Raw genomic sequence first — 17,333 nt, 5'->3', positions numbered from 1 at the left:
CATCTTAACCCGCCTCGACTATTCATTCATGTATTTGCATATAGATAGATAGATAAGCTTTTACAGTGCAATCAATGGTTTTTGACTGCCGTCGGTTCTCGGAATATTTAAGGTTTGACCCCCAAAAAGCAAAGGTTAAATCTCTTCGTTTTGTATAAAAGTCGACCAGGAAACCATATCTTCGCCCACAACTGCGCTTCAATTACTTAACGAGCGCAAACCAGCGGCATAGATGCCGGTTGATGCAGTCTATTCGAATTAAGGATGTCCTCCGATGCGCAACAGTCAGCGCCTTCTGGTGCGCCGGAGCCAGAGGCCTCAAAGGGACGACCGCTTGAAAGCGCCAGTGATGGAACACGCGACAATACTGAAGGACCGCCATCTAAGAGAGTGAAATTAGACGATGAATCGCCAGTTACTACTTCTCCCAAGCCTAAAGATGGCCCAGAGCGTAGAAAGGGACTGGCGCCTATAAAAGCAGAGTACTTATATCCCCCGCTTCAACCCCAGATATCAAGACGTTAAATGATGAAAGCAGTTCTAATTGGAATTATTCGTAGATACATTATAACATTCCCTAAAGACGGATATGATGCGCCGGCTAATAATAATTCAGGACGAGATGACGATGCTGCTGAGGCAGCTGGATACAATGACCGAGACGGCGAGGGCAAACAGGGCAAGAAACGTCGCGAGAAGCAAAAGGGCAAAAATACAAACCGTCGCTTTCAGAGATCGCAGGATGAAAAGGGTCTATGCGGAACCATTACGCATAACCCGGAGTTCTCGCCAAAACCGTGCCAGTATGGTGATAACTGCAAGTTCGAGCACAACCTACGCAAGTATTTGAAGGAGCACAAAAAGGCGGATCTAACAACTTTTGGTGGCGTTTGTCCTGTCTGGGATGCCTTCGGTGTCTGCTCTGCAGGTTGGAGGTGTCGGTTTGTTGGGTCGCATATGGCTGAGCGAGAACACGAGGACGGAAGGAAGAAGCTGATTTTAGTTGAAGATGAAGAGAAGAAAAAGAAGGCCATATCATCTTCAGCGACAACCTCCTCGATTAATGCCACAGAATTGGGAGTTGTGAATCTGGTATCAACGGAGAATAAACAGTTGATGACAAGGAAGAAGTACCTGACACCCAAGGCGGATGCGTTCAATGACTGGATAACGGTGACGTCCAAGGAGCTGGAAGAGCGGTTCCATGGGCGAAATTTCGAAGAGGAAGCTGACGGGAAAGAAACGAACGGCAAGGCAGAGGTAGACGGCAATGGGGAGGCCAAAGCAAAAGAGAACTCCGAGGAGAATAGAGCTCGATATACAGAACCGCCTTTCCTACCATCAGAAAAGAGAAGACTTTATTTTGGACCCGAAACGCCTGTCCTTGCACCATTGACGACCCAGGGGAACCTGCCGTTTAGGAGGCTGTGTGTCGAGCTAGGCGCCCAGTTTACATACTCTGAAATGGCCATGAGCTTGCCGTTGATGCAAGGCACCAAGGGAGAATGGGCGTTGATGAAGGCCCATGAATCTGAGATTTTACCCCCAACAATATCACCCAAGCAACCCGTCGTTAAGGGATACGATCACTCTCGCGATCTCAAATTTGGAGCCCAGATTGCAGGGAACAGACCATGGCAAGCATTGAAAGCTACAGAGATCCTCACCGCTCTCTGCCCGCATCTCCGTGTCGTTGATCTCAACTGTGGCTGTCCAATAGATCTCGTTTACCGTGACGGAGCCGGCTCTGCACTTCTGGAACATCCGTCTAAGCTGGAGAAGATCCTCCGTGGTATGAATGCGGTTTCAGGGGAAGTCCCCATATCTGCCAAAATCCGCATGGGCACAAAGGACAACTATCCCACTGCGCTCAAGCTAGCGGAGCGTCTGGTTATCGGTGGTTACGAGTCTAACGAACTTGGACAAGGGCCAGCGGGTATCGGCGCACTCACTCTGCATGGAAGAAGCCGTCAGCAGCGGTATACGCGTGAAGCCGACTGGGAGTATATATCCGAATGCTCAGCGTTGGTCAAACGACTTAATGCAAAGAGAGATGAGGTCTCAGATACCATCCGGGAGCCAGATGAAAGACATCTCCCACCTGGAGGGAAAGTATACTTTATTGGAAACGGAGACTGCTACTCACATGCAGATTACAATACTGCCGTCGACAAGTCTGGCGTTGACAGTGTAATGGTAGCACGAGGTGCGCTAATCAAGCCTTGGATCTTCGAAGAAATTCAAGCCGGTCAGTACTTGGACAAATCGTCCTCTGAGCGACTAGCGTATATTGAGCGCTTCGTGAAGCACGGCCTTGAGGCATGGGGATCTGACGAGCACGGAATCGGAACCACGAGACGATTCTTGCTGGAATGGCTGAGCTTTACTTGCAGATATGTTCCGGTCGGTATCCTGGAATACCTCCCGCCCAAGATCAATGACCGGCCCCCTGCATGGAGAGGCCGTGATGATCTGGAGACACTGCTCTCAAGCGACAACTATCTTGACTGGATCAAAATTTCGTAAGTGACCAAAACACCTTACCGCTATTCCATGCGTTGCATGCACCCGTTTTCTTTCCTTTCGTTGAAGAAAGAGTAGTTACTAATGCATCTTCCCTGTATGCAGTGAAATGTTCCTTGGTCCAGCAGACAAGGACTTCAAATTTACTCCCAAGCACAAGTCAAACAGCTACGATGTTGCGGAAGGTTAGAGTGGCGGTGGCCCCTGGCCATTCACTTACTTGCAGGCAGCCGAGATATGTCACTGCTGCTGGATCCCGCTGGACAGGTACAGGTGAATGTTGACGATGAAGCCGGCTTGAGTAAATTAAGAGACCACGTCACTGTGGTGGCAGGCTAACTTGATAGACATTGAATGACAGACCATTAATCACTGCTTGACTTGACATTCACTGACCGTAGATGCCGTCTATATAAACCCCCTGAATTCCCCCAACTTCCCAAATCCTTTTCTCTTCCTTTTTTATTTCCAACCACACGAAACTTCCTCCCTTCCTCCCTCTCCCTACTGGGGTTGCAGGTATGTGTTTGCCGTCCCCTTGTCGGGGGATACAGCATCACTCTGCATGTCCATGAAATTCACCACTTGCCGTGCTTGTTGCTGCTTCGACCAGCAGTAGAACAATGCCCTGCAACTCCTTGTTTCCCAGGGGATTCTGCCTTCTTCAGGCACATAGATATCAATATACCCGAATGCATTCGCTCTGGTCACGGAGGCAGCATGATTCAAGGGTCTCTTTCTCTGGGCGATGCACACCCAAAGACTGCACAGAGGCCTTGCCTGGCATGCACAAAGATGTCAGACTCACCAACCAGGCCCCGGTCCCCTATTCAGCAGGAAGAGTTTGATCCAACCCCCATCCCCCATGGCGCCCAAGGACCATTTCCGGCTGGATATTTAGAACGGGGACACCATCCGAGATATGGAAGACATGCGTTCTTTGCTAGACAGTTCCGCCGTCGACTTTGTCTCTAAGCCCCAACGGTGTCAGGATAAGGTGTCTTGTCATGAATCTTCCAACCAGAGACGCCATAATCGGGACCTCACTCCCTTATGTGCTGCCTCGACTGTGGCCGATATCTCTGGCCGCCCTACCAGCCTATAGGAATATTATCATCGAGGGGATTCAACGAGAAAACCGCGGTCCACCCCGTTAAGGGCAACGGCTTTCTAACAAATTATATTCGATCTACTCATTGAAGCGACGACACTCAACACAAGCCTCGAACCTGGAGTACAACGGGGACCCAAGTCCCGATCGCTACAACAAGCTTCAGTCGATGTCAGTTGCCAGACCAGCAATGTAACAAAAGTCCTATCACAATGCAATATCTTCTAGGCGATGCTTGGTCGTCCACGGAATTAAGAAGGACTGCCCCCTTGAATTGAATAGTACAAGGGGACTATATCAGCTGTTACTGAATCCTGTAAGTCTAGTTTTTGGCCTCTCCTTTCTCTACCTTGGGTACATTTCTGACTTCTTTTAGTATCTGGGTGACGAGTTCTACTAGCATGGATTAATAGTATCAGCTCCCCGTTTCAAGGGCGCCTCATTACAAAGCTTAGGGAATGAACCCCTTAGATACTGTCCTCGGAGCTCTCTCGTTCTTATATCCAAACCACATCGAGGCAACTAACTAACTTAATACTACTTAGCTATATACAGTGCAAGCGATTCAACGAAGGTGCTGTGTGCTGGATCCAAGCCCGAAGATCCCCATGGACGAAATACCAACACACCGTCCTATTATGTCGCAAAAGCCTGGAGAGAAGCAGCGGACTTTAATACCCGGGCCTACATCGCCTAGTGGCCGTGCCAACCGATATGCACAGGTTCCATATGCGTTCCCTGCCGCCATCTAGCTCACCGGCCTAGGGCCTACCTCTAATGCGCTGGTTGGAAGAGTCAAGTAGAACAATCACGCCGTTACCTCTGAACTCTCAGTCCTACTCTCTAGTAGTAAGGAGGCTCGCCGACACCTCAAGGTATGGCAACAGCTTGCAGCTAGCTCCTATAATAGGGCATTTAAGCAAATGGTCTAGGCTAAAGAGCACATATACGGGAAGTATTCATACTTCAAGGCCCGAAGAGAAGGTAGATCAGACAAGCCACCGGCCGGGGGCTTCACCTTAGGATCCGCTTACTACCTGCTCCCTTCGAACTCGACAGTCGACAGCAAGAAACTATGGCGAAATTCCGCTAAACAAGCGGTTCGACCAAGCAGACTATTTCTTCCGAGGATATTAATCCCGATTTACTCCCTCAGATACTTATCGTATCTAACGGAAACAACGTATGTAGCCAGACCGCGAATCTTGCTACAAAGTTGTTCGATAATCGAGATCTACTTACTCGCAATCTTTGTGTGCTATTAATTCTATTATCCCCTTCGAAAAAGTATTCGGCCGATTCCACTCCTGTTCAAAATGAACAAGTCAACCACCGTCTGGACAGCTTGAAAGCAAATACCTGGTTGATATGGATGGTTACAAGAACATACCTGGCTGCACCAAAAACCTCGACCCTCGCCTTTTCCAGGCTTTTGCAGGTGACAAGGCATGTCTTTGCCAGGCGATTCAATCCGTCTACCGAAAGATTGGCAGACTACCAGATGTCACTGCTGCGAAATATATCACCAAGCGCAATCCAACTTTGTACACCCTGCTTCCAAGGGATACGTCTGCGTTCTCGAACCTTCAGCATTTCTCCTTCAACGGCGCTCATAATGTTGCCCATATCGTGGTTCCAAAAGAGTGCTTTGCGAACCACAACGTTTACATATATTATCGACTTTTCCACTTCGGCTGTCGGCAGGCAAAGAGCGTCCGGATTGTCGGTTAACTCTGACTTGAACGCTTTTCTCCAAGCAAGCATTTGAAGGCACTAAAAAGCCAACCAACGGCTGCGGCTCTATAGGACTTGTGCAGGGTCCTCTGCAAACAACAATCACCTCTACTAAGGACTCGGCTGGAGGCTGGTCGGATGAATGTCCCGTGGAATGTCACATATCCGAGCCAACCCAGCGATGTCGATGGCACTAGCCATCGTTGTCGTGTGTAGGGAAGTGGGGAGGAACGTCAGCTTATTCAAGTTTACTCTACTCATTCTAACCATTTCACTGGCATATTCGAGGCTCGCTGAGATCCCTGTCAGGTAATTATTTACTATTAACTTCTCTCTAAGATATTGTACCTCTATACTAACACTTATCTAGCTGGTTGAAGCGTGAACCTTCCCAGCCGGTAGGGGTCTCGACGAGCCTCCTAACTATGCAGCAGCAACCACCCGCTCCCATCTACTACTGTTGCGTGGGGGTCCACCACCCCCTGATCTTCAACCCCCTTCCCGACCGCACTCCAGGAGTGCCTCCGCCGCCAACTAGCAATAAAGTAAAATATCTACCCCCCCTCCCCTATATCCAAATAAATTAAGATTCTAACGGGAAGATATATTAGCGGCATCGCTATCCCCCAGCCTGGGGCGGACGGCGCGGTTACAAACATCACTGGGAACCAACTCTCGGAATGGAAATGGAAATGTATCTCGCAAGGGATTTCATATTGAGCATCATGAGGCCCGAGACGAAGACTACAACTTCTAGCCACCCTGAAAGAGATACTTAAATTCCCGAGAAGATGACAAACGAGACACACGTCCATATCAAATCCAACCAAAATAGACGCACATACCGGGCCTGGATCGGTTCTAATCCGTCAGGAAGAGCCATTCGAACCAACGACAATTGTCAATGATGTCATGACTTACCAGGAACACACCCCAACTCACCCCTTATATGACGCCCGGGAGATCCAATACTGAGCAATCCATTATGGACTCCACCGAAAATCATAGGGCTAAGCTGGGATTGATCAATTTCAGAACTCGTATGATGCAATAAACCTGCTCCGGAGGCCGAGCTATTTCTGACCACCTATAATGACACAGTGTTTGAAAAGCAGGACGAATCACCAGGGAAATGGAATACATATCGAGCTTGACGGAATCTCCTCTCTGGGCCAGTGAAAGAGGCTCGCACGGTTCACCACAGTCTTCCAGCCAGCAATCACTGCGCTAATACACCCGGAAGGCGTGGCACCGATTGGTGCCACGCAAATGCAGAAATCGTCCCAGAACTCAGAGAGAAATACATGGTGGAAAACACTCGCTATATTGTCGCATCTGCGCGTCAGAACAAGCTATATCCAGCGCTGCCACGGGCTCCTGAAACTGCAGAAAACCTACGATTGTGTTGAGTCGGTCGATTTTTGCTCAGGGGCTGCTAGGTGGCTCCTTGAAAGAGACGACTTATATGGAAATGCCTGATGGAATCTATTGAATGTGCCCATAAGCAGTTCGCAGTGTGGGAAAATACAGCTAAAACTAAGGTGGACACACCATTTGATCTGCAGACTGTTAGGATTGTCTCTACTAGGCGGTTGCAGAATAACTCAAAAATCGAAAGGCCATAACTACAAAATCGTCGCATGGAACTTTATGGGAACACCGCGGATCAAATATACCAAAGACCAATATTATATATACATGGCAATTGACTGCAAGTTCACCACTCACAAGAACCGCAGTAGAGAGAAATAAAGCGGCTGGTTGAACGATTGCACGAAAAGAACGGTAAGACATCTGGCTGCAAACCACAGTACTGCCTTGGATACCACAAAAACCGCTCCTACTACTTGTGTTATAAGGGCTACTACTTGCTGAACGGCGATAACGGCGCTCAACATGCGGGTTGGCTTGTCGCTGACGTCGAACCATGTCTTGTGGCCGTTGATAGCGGGTTTTCGAGCAAATCTGAGTTGAGGGATCAATACCCGACAAAATCAGATATCATGGAAGAGCGCTTTTTGCGCTGCAAGCCGATCAATCTTTCTGATGACAAGAAAGGCTGATCCGTGCTGGCGGAATTGATCTTTGCTCGGCTTGATATCCACACCTCTAGACCGGTCTGATATGTCCGGGCCCGCAAGACTGTGAACGACATTTTACATTTTACATGCTATCCTCTGGGCTCTCATCATCAATTGAGAGGGAGCCTTGAATCATATTGGCGCCTCGGCCTGATCTGATGTATTCCGGCCCCTTTATGTCGATATGCCTGAAGTAAGTGGAGTCCTCACAACAAAAAACCGAACCGTGGATGGCTGCGCAACGCATACTTCAGCTTGGGACAACAACTCATGAGGCAAGACGTCGCCTACTATCTGTGTTATATCCACTTACGTCCAGGCCACGAGTGGAAGCTGATATCCTATCCGTACTATGCGAAGTTCACACAGCCAGGGGCACTGGTGCCAGCGATACATATCAAACTCGACCTTAACCTTGTCCATGATGCTCCTACATGCGGCATAACCTATATCCACGGAGAAGGTAATGCGATTGGCACAAAAAGGGATCATGCCAAGTAATCCCTCAACGCAAGGCAATTTGGTCTCCAGCCCAGCTATTGACCTGTATAGCAAGCATAATGGCTGGACGGCTTATTACCTTGTGAGTGAGGGTTTAGGATGGCTGGTTGGGGAATGGATATTCCCATCACGTCCGGACAACTTTGACACTTTAACACAGGAGGGAACAAAATCAACTTGACCAGGACCTTGAAAAGGAGACTTTCCACGAGTACTACGAGGCAAAGGTAGAGCTGTCCGCAGCGGGGGACACCCATCTTCGCCCAAGACGGACAGACCACCGGACCTGGGGGTTTCTTTCTTTTGATTGAATCACTTCAATGCATCGTGGTCCTTCCCACTATGAAGACACACCAATCGTCTTCTCCACGGCATGGAACACCTTGTACAGTCTGACTCTACCCAATGATCTGCTTCGATAGAACCCCGCCGGATCCAATATACCAATATGATGCGGCCAGAATATATATGACACTACTGAAAAGAAAACGACGTCAGTACCAAAGAAGCTGAGTGAGATGCTATCAAACCGCCGGGCCAAAAAGTGGAGACCCCTACCCCTACCATGCGTTCGATACTTAGGGAACTTGTATGCCAAAACAAACCCCGAGGGACTTGGTTCTTGATCTCGACTGTGCTTATGAAGCCGGGGTGTCCTGCTCCCGTTGCGCAGGTATGAGCCATCCTTGTGACGAGCTGCAGAGAGAGTCGTCATATCATTGACAACTACCTTCAGTCTTCTCCTGGGTTTAGTCACAATAACAAAATGTGATGCATTCAAACTAAGTGTCAGCGACAGTATTTTGCAGCACCCAGACCACATATGCTTCAGATACGGAATACACTGATTCCAAGCTCTTGTGCTGCAAAATAACACCAACACGCCCTTGCAATCGACGTACCCATTCCTCCTTTGTTTGCACCACCACGGACATACATCCATTGGATCAACTCGGAGAATTATTTAATAGCCAACTATTGAACAATCCTCTACTTTCATGGTTCCAGAAGATTGCGCGTGGCTTCCTAATAATGGCTAACCCTCAGGCTATCTTGTATACGGGGGCCACTGTCAAATGGTTTCTTTGGCGTGGAAGTCACCGAAAACATGCATTCTATGCATCTGCCTGTTTGTTTGGGCTCCGACTATCTTGGTGGTTGACTGGCATATTTGATACATGGGGTGCTACCTGATCTTATCGCTACACATGCAAGGATAACTATGAAACAGATGGCATTGTTCAACTAAAACCAATATATACCTAGTGGTCGGTGTGGAAGATAAAATACCGCGCGGAAGGGGTGAACAAGATACTCCAGATTGAATGGCATCACGAGCCGAACAATGATGCGTGAACCCACGTACATTTTTCACATTTCAGTCAACTATGAGTATATCTGCAACCTATGTGATGAGATTTTATCATTCCATGGAAGAGGATTTAAGCGATGCTACAAGTGCCATACACTGCTGCCTGGCCGGTATGTGATGATAGAATAGAATCGTTGGACCAGCGAATGGACCAAAAGGCTACGCTGGCTTTCAGACACCCGTCGGCGCTGCCGCTCCTTTTACGGCGGCCGAAGTTCGTTCCATTTGAACCTGATGATCCTGAGGATGGGCCTTTCTCGAGCTGTATCTGGTCAGGCAAGCCAGGCAGATGTTCATGGCACGAATCACAAGTGCGACGAGCAGCTAAAGATATACAGCAGCATGGGACAGATAGTGAACTGCAAAGGACCTGGTATCCAGCTAATCAACAGCATTGGCGCCAGACTTCATCTGCGTGCAACTACGCTTCGGCCACTACGCAGGCGGCACAGCAATGCGAGGAAGATGAGCTATCGTGGCTGCTGCCCTGCTGTGCCCAAGTGTCGGATGAAGTGCACAAGACAGTAGTAGAAGTGAAGGAGCCGGCACTGCGCCCTCCGCTGCGGCATCGAGCATGCATGGAAGCCATTAAGAGCCTCGCGTGAAAAGAGAGAGTTAGAAAAAACGGAGGATATGGACAGCCACTGCTGCTCCTGAGGCCGGCCCAGCGGCGACGCTGGCCACGTCCCATCCCTTCCCTCCTCCTGGAGCGGGTTGGCCCATATGGGGTCGCTGTGGTGTTCGGCGCGATAATCGCGCTGGTGGGATTGTGTCGTTTTGGCCCATGGGCCATGCGGCGCATACTATGTGTAAGTTGTAACCTGCCGACAATAACCTGACATGACACTGACGTTTGACCAGAAATCGGCAAGATGACGATGAATTTTCTGGCCGTCGTTGGAGTCGTCATATCTCCAACTCCGTAAGAACTTTCGACCAACTAGTTATGATCGTTGGAAACAGCTCATGCCGTCGTACTGCAGCAGTCATATGCATTTTGAGGGCTATCTATATTTCCCGTGCTACTCCTGATACCTATAAGGGCCAACATTCGCGGGCATTTATGTTAGGGTAATATCTGATGAAGACACTACCTAAAGAACGTCATACCAGCAAGAGCGCTATGAGGCCATGAATATGTATCAAACCGCTGGGCCAAAAAGGGGGGCCCCCAATTGGCTGCAGAAAGAGTCGCTATATCATTGACACTAAGTGGCCGTTGAACTGTGCTCTGACTCTGGTTTTGGGCACTGGTTAGTTAAATACCAGGCACCTGTTATAGAGTGCTTTACAACGAAGATCATCATCTGAAAAGGAGAGCGGCAAATCAAAACGCTCACTGGCAGGCCATGGACTAGATACACTGCTCAGCCTGGCTACTATTCCCCAGCCTAGGGGGATGCACCACACCGGACCGAAAGAGTCGTTGCCAGAAATCGTATAGCTAGTTAACTAGTTGTTCCAAAACCACGCGCCAGGCTGCTAAGCCTGCGACTCCAACGCAAGCAAATGACGCCAGATGAAGCAGAGCCTGGGAGGCAGAAGAAACATCAGCGGATATATTAGATCGGCTTTTGATCGGGGCCATTGTTCCTCTAACTACTCTTGGAGCCCATTTTTGAATCCGACTTCCCTCCTGGATCCGATAACTGTGATGGCAACAATGCATGGTGAACCATACAACAAAGAGACGATACCTGGTTAATCGATCAGCTTATTCGACATTCTTGCAGCAATATCACTACATCCAACACTTGCTCCGTGTATCTAACTGAATAAACACCATAGATCATTGCCAATTAAGCATGCAGCAACCACAACCACACTGGCCTACAGTGGCAACAGCAGTAACAGCCTGGAAGACGGCGGAGGAAGCAGAAGCAACAGCAGCTCTGGCGGGTAGATCATGAGTGTCTGGGGGCATCCGCTGGCGCCTCCCAACCGCGCAGCCGCAGCCACCTGCGCCAATCTACTATTCCTGTCCGGGCATTCACAAAGACAGCCGTGCGTGCCAGTAATTGCCCTGCCTTATTTCACTTCGTTCACCTCAGCGGAATACACCGTGTAGTAGCCCGTGAGGGCTTATACGGCTACAACAAAATAGATTCCACATGGTCCGACAATGCCCGGCGGAAACTCCTCGTCGAACACCCACACGCATTTATATCTATACTCATTGAATTCGAAATCACATGGCTATGGTGGTATAGTGTGAGATGATTAGCTGCTCTTCTGGGAGCAATTTGGGGGGATGAAGAAGAACCCCAAGTGCTGGATAGAAATTCAACGCTAGCTCCAGGCCTTTAGAGACGGATTCCCACGCTTTGTGATTAACTAGTGGACCCGTACTCCAGATTCTCTGAACATTCACTTTGGGATTGAATGTTGGACCTCTGGTACACTAGGTATATCAGGGGTCAACATTCTAACCGTTGGTTTCCTCAACCCCGGGTCCTCCTGGGGTATCTATAGTTCCCCCGTTATGCCTCTTCCATGTGCTCGTTGCCTTGGGAATCTCTATGCTGCAACCAACCCAGAGCCCGACCGAGTGCTTGATCTTGACTGCGGCTTCGAAACAGCTTCCGTTTTCGGCAGGCATGGTTACCTAGCAACGCTTTTTCCTCGCGTTGTTATGGTTGAAAAGATTTCTTCCCACCATCTTCCTTCCTTCAAGCGATGGCTTCCCGCGCCGTCGAGAGCACTGATAATAGGACTGCTCGTATGGTGCAGTCTGCAAGCGTTGCGAAGGTCTGAATCGCCCTTGCGAGGCCGTAGGTCGATCCTTTTCTTCCGGCCTCATCCTGCACAGTTGCAGATGAAAGATGTGCAAATTTCCGAGGTAACTATAGGCGTTTCCATCGCGCGGTGAGCCCTGGGAAAGCTTTTGTTCAAGGATCACCTTGCCTGCGTACCCGGACGAAAGCGATAGCAAAGAGTAGGAGCATGTTACAACGTTGGATGGAAGACGGTCACAGTCATGACGAGCGCAACAAGGAGCCGCGATGATATGACGGTTCCGTGAGATAAAGAAATCGTTCAATAGGTAACTAGTGAGCCAACTGTAAATATATCTCAGTCTTCAACGCAGCATCTTCCTTTTATCAGTGGGGGGTTAAGCCTTAGCACCGCGGCCGCTATCTCACACAGAGGCCAGGAAATATTCAACGTAGCCATAATGGGCTACACGAATTCCGTACAAGATGTCGTATATAGAAAAGGAGACTAGTCCTTCTACGTTTTTAGCACTGGTCAGGAAGTAGTTCAGAGAGAAGAATTTGAATTTTTGATTTCTAAAATATAGGAATTTAATACGTAGGAAAAACAGAAATGGAGGGTAAAGAGTATTCGTAACAAGTTCTTACGATTCCATGAGGTCGTCCGACTCCTCTTTGTCCCCACAAGGGGTATATTCTTATTGCAATTTCAGTTCTCCGTCAAGTTTAAATTAAAAAAAAAAAGGAGTTTCTCAGCAATTGATATGTATAAAACTGCGTCTGTCTATTACCACATTGATAAAATTATACATTTATGATTGGATGTAGGAATACTAATACCCGTTCAGTAGGCGGATGTATGCACCTCGGTCGTCTTTCACTGGACATAACCATGCTTGTAGGTATAATACAGATATAGAGGTCATAGTAGGACTAAGATCGTAGCAACAATCTTCAATCGATCCATCTCTGGCTAGCCTTATCAAAGCCAATGACTTTGAGATCGACATTCAGACCTTTAAGCATCATGTCAATGGTAAAAGTCTAGATAATCAGCCAGTCAGAATCAATTTCAACAGCAATCAACCACAAAAGGGGGCCACTCACCTCATCGTCATTCTCGCTCTCTTCCTCGTCCTCTGGCTCGTCTTCGTCCTTTTCCCGAAAATTAATCATCTCCTCCAACTCTGCCTTTCTCCTCTCCTTCTCTCTCTCAATATCACTCCCAAGATCTTCGTCTTCGTCGTCATCATCATCCTGCTTGTCGTCCCACCCTCCCCACTCCTGCTGTTTCATCTTTCTCTTTCGGATCTTCTCGTTGTAGACTCTCACCCCGCCCATACGGTTCACTTTGTCCTTTGCACTGACAAACAGGTCCTCGGCCGCGTCCCGGCTTACGCTTCGCCATTTCTGTTTAAGTATCTCGAGCTCGCCTAGTTTTCCTTTCTCCAGGATGTTTATTGCTTGTTCGAGGATATCTATCTCTTCGAGTTGGCGAGCCAGGCGGAGCTGTAAACTACTCATCTCTCGTTGGAGGGTGGAAATGCGGGCTTTGGGAGTCGTAGCTGATGAGATATGTGCGTCCTGAAAAGGATTCTGTGCGGCGAGAGGAGTTTGGGTACCAGGTGAGGGCTTCCATTTTAAGGTGCTATTGACGAATAACCTTTGATTGGAAGAATCGGTTGATACAGACTGCGAGAATACAACAGGTTCTGCATCGGGTCCTTTGCGGAGGGGTGACTTGAAAGGCCTCTTCAGGGTATGCGAGCCATCGCCGAGTCCTCGTTTCTTAGGCAGAGTCAGTTTGACCTCCATTGTGTCTGATTCAGCGTGTAGACTGGAACCCTTTCGTGGTATTGTAGGCGACGTGTGATGATGTTGATGTTGTTGTGTATGGATATTTCGAGAGTAAAATGCAGGAGATGAAGTCGACGTCTGTATTTCCTCTTTGGGCGATTACTAAGGCGATGTAGGGGGCTCTGTACAGACCTTCCAATCCAATGTAAACAAAGCTGGACACCCGCAGGAAAATAAGATCAAAGACTTATTGTTCAAAGTAACAAACAGTATAAATTCTCCAGGTGATGCATGCTACTAATAACAGAAAGAATAAAAACGGGTATATGCGTAAAACATGTGGCACAACAATCTACTACCGTCCGAGTCCTCCAGCAACCCACGCTGCAAAGTTGGGGTCATCCGGTCGTGGGAAGAAGCCCCTATCTTCTGCTGCATTGCCGGCACCATCAGCCCCTTGGTTTTGTTGCTGATTATTGGCGTTGTTTGCTTCTTGGGCACGACGAGCCGCCCGCTGTTGGCGGAAGTGCAATAGAAGCACCAGAGTAGCAACAAGCCCAATTATGATAAGACTCTCTAGGATACCGTCGTCAAACTCCTCGTCATAGTAATTGAGATCTTGGTCTTGAGCGTGCGCATGTCCGGCCTCATCTAGGATGGCGTCAGGGTCCGCAGCAGCTTGTTGGCGGAGTGCTCTCTGGTATGCTTCTTCCTCTTCATTATAGTTGATAAAGTGTGATATCCACTCCTTAAATGTCCGTGGAGTATTTACATCTAGTACCCATTAGCCATGCTACTTGTGATTGGGAAATGGAAGTAGAATCATACCTGGTTCTGCGTTGATAGTATTAGCCTTCCCTCGTATCACCTTATTCCAGAAATTCCTAGCACGCAGTCGAAGAAGGCTGAGTGTGACTGGGAAATATGCCTCTTGGTTCGTTTCCAAGGCAAGGTCATAATACCGCTTGGCCATGGGGAAGTCCTGCTCAACATGAAGGCCGTTCTCATACATCCAGCCAAGGTTCCAAAATGCTTGGGCACTGTGGCCTTCAGCTGCGGAATGATAGCAGGTGAGCGCTCTAGAAACATCTTTCTTTGTGCCATAGCCTTCAAAGTAGTAATCTCCTAGCTTCACCATCGAGTCTATATTGGCTTGTTTAGCAGAGCGGGCCCAGTATATGAACCCCAAGGCTGCGTTGCGCAATAAGGACGAGCGTCCACCCCTTACCCATGGAAGAATCGGGTCAAGGGATAAAACAGACCGCTTCTCGTCGAGAAGGTATGCAACATTTGCCTGGGCGCTCTCATACCCTTGTTCTGCTGCCATGGTAGAGATGATCAGAGCTAGCTCCTTGTCTCCAATCTCATAAGCATCATTCGCTTCGGCAAAAGCGGAGTGAATGCCTTCGGCCTTTTCGGAGACTATCTTGTAGTATGCTGTGGCAACTCCACAATGGCGCTGTCCGCCAAGGCCCCGGTCTGCAATTCCGGCGAGGTAATAGAGGGCTTCCATACCCCCATGCCGAGCGGCTGCTTCGAAATATATCGATGCCGTGACAACATCACCCTGGTCAAGGAACAGCGCTCCAAGCCGCGTTTTGGAGTAGTAGTTGTCCTGTTCCGCTGCGGCTTTAAAGTATGAAGCGGCCTTCATTACATCCTGTTCGACGCCATAGCCATGCAAGTACATCAGCCCTAGATAATGCTGGCACATTGCATCACCGTTTGCTCTTCCTCGTGTAAACCAGACTTTGGCCTTTTGGAAATTCTGCTCTGTGCCCTCTCCACGAAGGAACATCAGGCCAATATGGGCCGCAGACTGAGCAGCGATCTTGTCAATGCCTGGTGGGTGGCTTGGGTTGATAGAGCCGTCCTTGGTCCAGTATTTCCTTGCAACTACCACGAAATACATCATGGCCTTCTTGTAGCTCCTTTCCAGCTGGCGCGATCCTTCATAATATAGCTTCCCAAGGCCAAAGGTAGCTTTAGTATCACCTTTCTTAGCCATGAGATCAAGATACTCCAGCACATCATCCAGGCTCGCATCGGCACTGGAATGGACATCCCTCATCGCGTTGTAACCAGCACTAGACACACTGGCTCCCTCACCATACACGCCACCTTCCTCATCAGCCCAACGGAAGGCCTCTCGACGCCAATTAATACCGCCGGGTGGCCCGGATCTATACCATGCAATCGCCTTATCGGCTACCTTCTTGTACCAATATACCGCTTGATCGCAATCCGGAGCGGCTCCAATTCCTATGTATCTCCGATATGCCAGTGTCATCTGTGACCTAGTATTGCCACCCCTGGCAGCAAACGTGTGGTATAGAAGCGCCTTGCCCTGATCTCGTTCCACAACCCCGCCGATTCCAGTTGCATACATGAACCCAAGCATGTATTGCGCAGTGCTGTTTCCAGTCAAGGTCGCCAACGCATCGTAATATCGGAAGGCCTTTGAAAAGTCGCGTGGGTGGGTATAATTTCCGTAAAAGTTCATTTCGGCAAGGAGAAATGTAGCATCTGAATTATTCTTACGGGCAGCCCCCTCCAGTAGCCGGACTGCTTCCACCAGTTTCCCATTTTTCTTGGTAAATCGACTTGATGACAACTGATCCGATGACGGTGCATTCATAAACAAAAGGTAAAATAACTCGCGGCCGTAGTAGCTCGCATGACCAAAGATGCCAGACGGACGTTCGTATTTCTTGGTAGGGACTTTTATCTTGCGGAGGATGTTCAATGCCGTGTCGACAACTGGTTGATCTACAAGAGAATGCTCAGCTAAAGCTCTAGACCCGTAATTCTTCCAACAAAAGTGCAGAGGTGTTCCTTAATTACCGATAGAGTACTCGCGAGCATTGTTGCCTCTCGCTCTAGCCACTGGGTTCTCAACATCGAGTGAGCCTGGGAGCGGTAGGTCCGTAGGGTTAGATTCTCGGTTTGTGAGGTCCTCCCGTAAATTTCGAGCTCCGGCCGTTATGGCCTGTAAGCACAGCACTGTGAGCACAGCCAAATCGTTAGCATCTCAAGCAAGGCCGGAGTGGTGCGATGTATGAAGCTAACCTAACGCGAGGACGGCCAAACAGTGCCATCTCCAAGACAAGATCATCATATCTAAAGGAAGGCTCGGTCAAGGGCTGTAAATCATCGCGATTGTATGCCTGCAATCGCTATTCTATATTCACCGGCGTGGTCACTGTAGAAGAACAAACAGAGTGCTCGGGATCCAAGAAAGCATTTGATAGCCTCAAAAGTGGCCAGATAGCGCGAACAACAGACCCCAATAAAATAAGGAACGCTAGTCACTTAAGGTGCTTACTAATAGAATTAGTCACTAAGATCGCTGCATGACGTCTTTTGGACCTCAACTGCGGATGTAAATCAATCAACCTCTTCTCTTCTCTGCCTACTCTTCACACCCAGGCTTCCTCAGCTACATCTGCTGCTTATGCTCTGCAGTATTCGGTTTAGTCACGGATACATCTGTTTTCCAA

General features: G+C 48.8%; 4 protein-coding genes across 4 annotated transcripts; 2 read left to right on the top strand and 2 right to left on the bottom strand.

Annotated features, from left to right (window-relative positions):
* Positions 1–264: 264 nt before the first annotated feature.
* On the top strand, positions 265–3,498 carry TRV_02123 (uncharacterized protein; the record flags this gene model as incomplete). The annotated part of the gene is made up of 6 exons (XM_003023690.1): positions 265–482; positions 561–2,522; positions 2,629–2,708; positions 2,750–2,824; positions 2,925–3,042; positions 3,078–3,498. 6 exons carry the CDS (start codon positions 265–267, stop codon positions 3,496–3,498), a joined length of 2,874 nt encoding a protein of 957 aa, XP_003023736.1.
* Positions 3,499–5,002: 1,504 nt separating this feature from the next.
* On the top strand, positions 5,003–5,365 carry TRV_02122 (uncharacterized protein; the record flags this gene model as incomplete). Its single annotated transcript, XM_003023689.1, has 1 exon — positions 5,003–5,365. One exon carries the CDS (start codon positions 5,003–5,005, stop codon positions 5,363–5,365), a length of 363 nt encoding a protein of 120 aa, XP_003023735.1.
* Positions 5,366–12,990: 7,625 nt separating this feature from the next.
* TRV_02121 (DNA repair protein Dds20/Mei5, putative) lies at positions 12,991–13,851 on the bottom strand (the record flags this gene model as incomplete). Its single annotated transcript, XM_003023688.1, has 2 exons — positions 12,991–13,080; positions 13,144–13,851. The coding sequence occupies 2 exons, from the start codon at positions 13,849–13,851 to the stop codon at positions 12,991–12,993; spliced, it is 798 nt and encodes a 265-aa protein (XP_003023734.1).
* A 337-nt stretch (positions 13,852–14,188) lies between these two features.
* Positions 14,189–16,931, bottom strand: TRV_02120 (uncharacterized protein; the record flags this gene model as incomplete). The annotated part of the gene is made up of 4 exons (XM_003023687.1): positions 14,189–14,607; positions 14,662–16,602; positions 16,678–16,822; positions 16,908–16,931. 4 exons carry the CDS (start codon positions 16,929–16,931, stop codon positions 14,189–14,191), a joined length of 2,529 nt encoding a protein of 842 aa, XP_003023733.1.
* Positions 16,932–17,333: the final 402 nt, after the last annotated feature.

This window comes from Trichophyton verrucosum (assembly GCF_000151505.1).
Source record: "Trichophyton verrucosum HKI 0517 chromosome Unknown contig00198_1.f1.exp, whole genome shotgun sequence".
Classification (NCBI taxonomy): Eukaryota; Fungi; Ascomycota; class Eurotiomycetes; order Onygenales; family Arthrodermataceae; genus Trichophyton; species Trichophyton verrucosum.
Note: the sequence above shows the minus strand (reverse complement) of the source record. Positions and strands in the feature narration are given on the sequence as shown.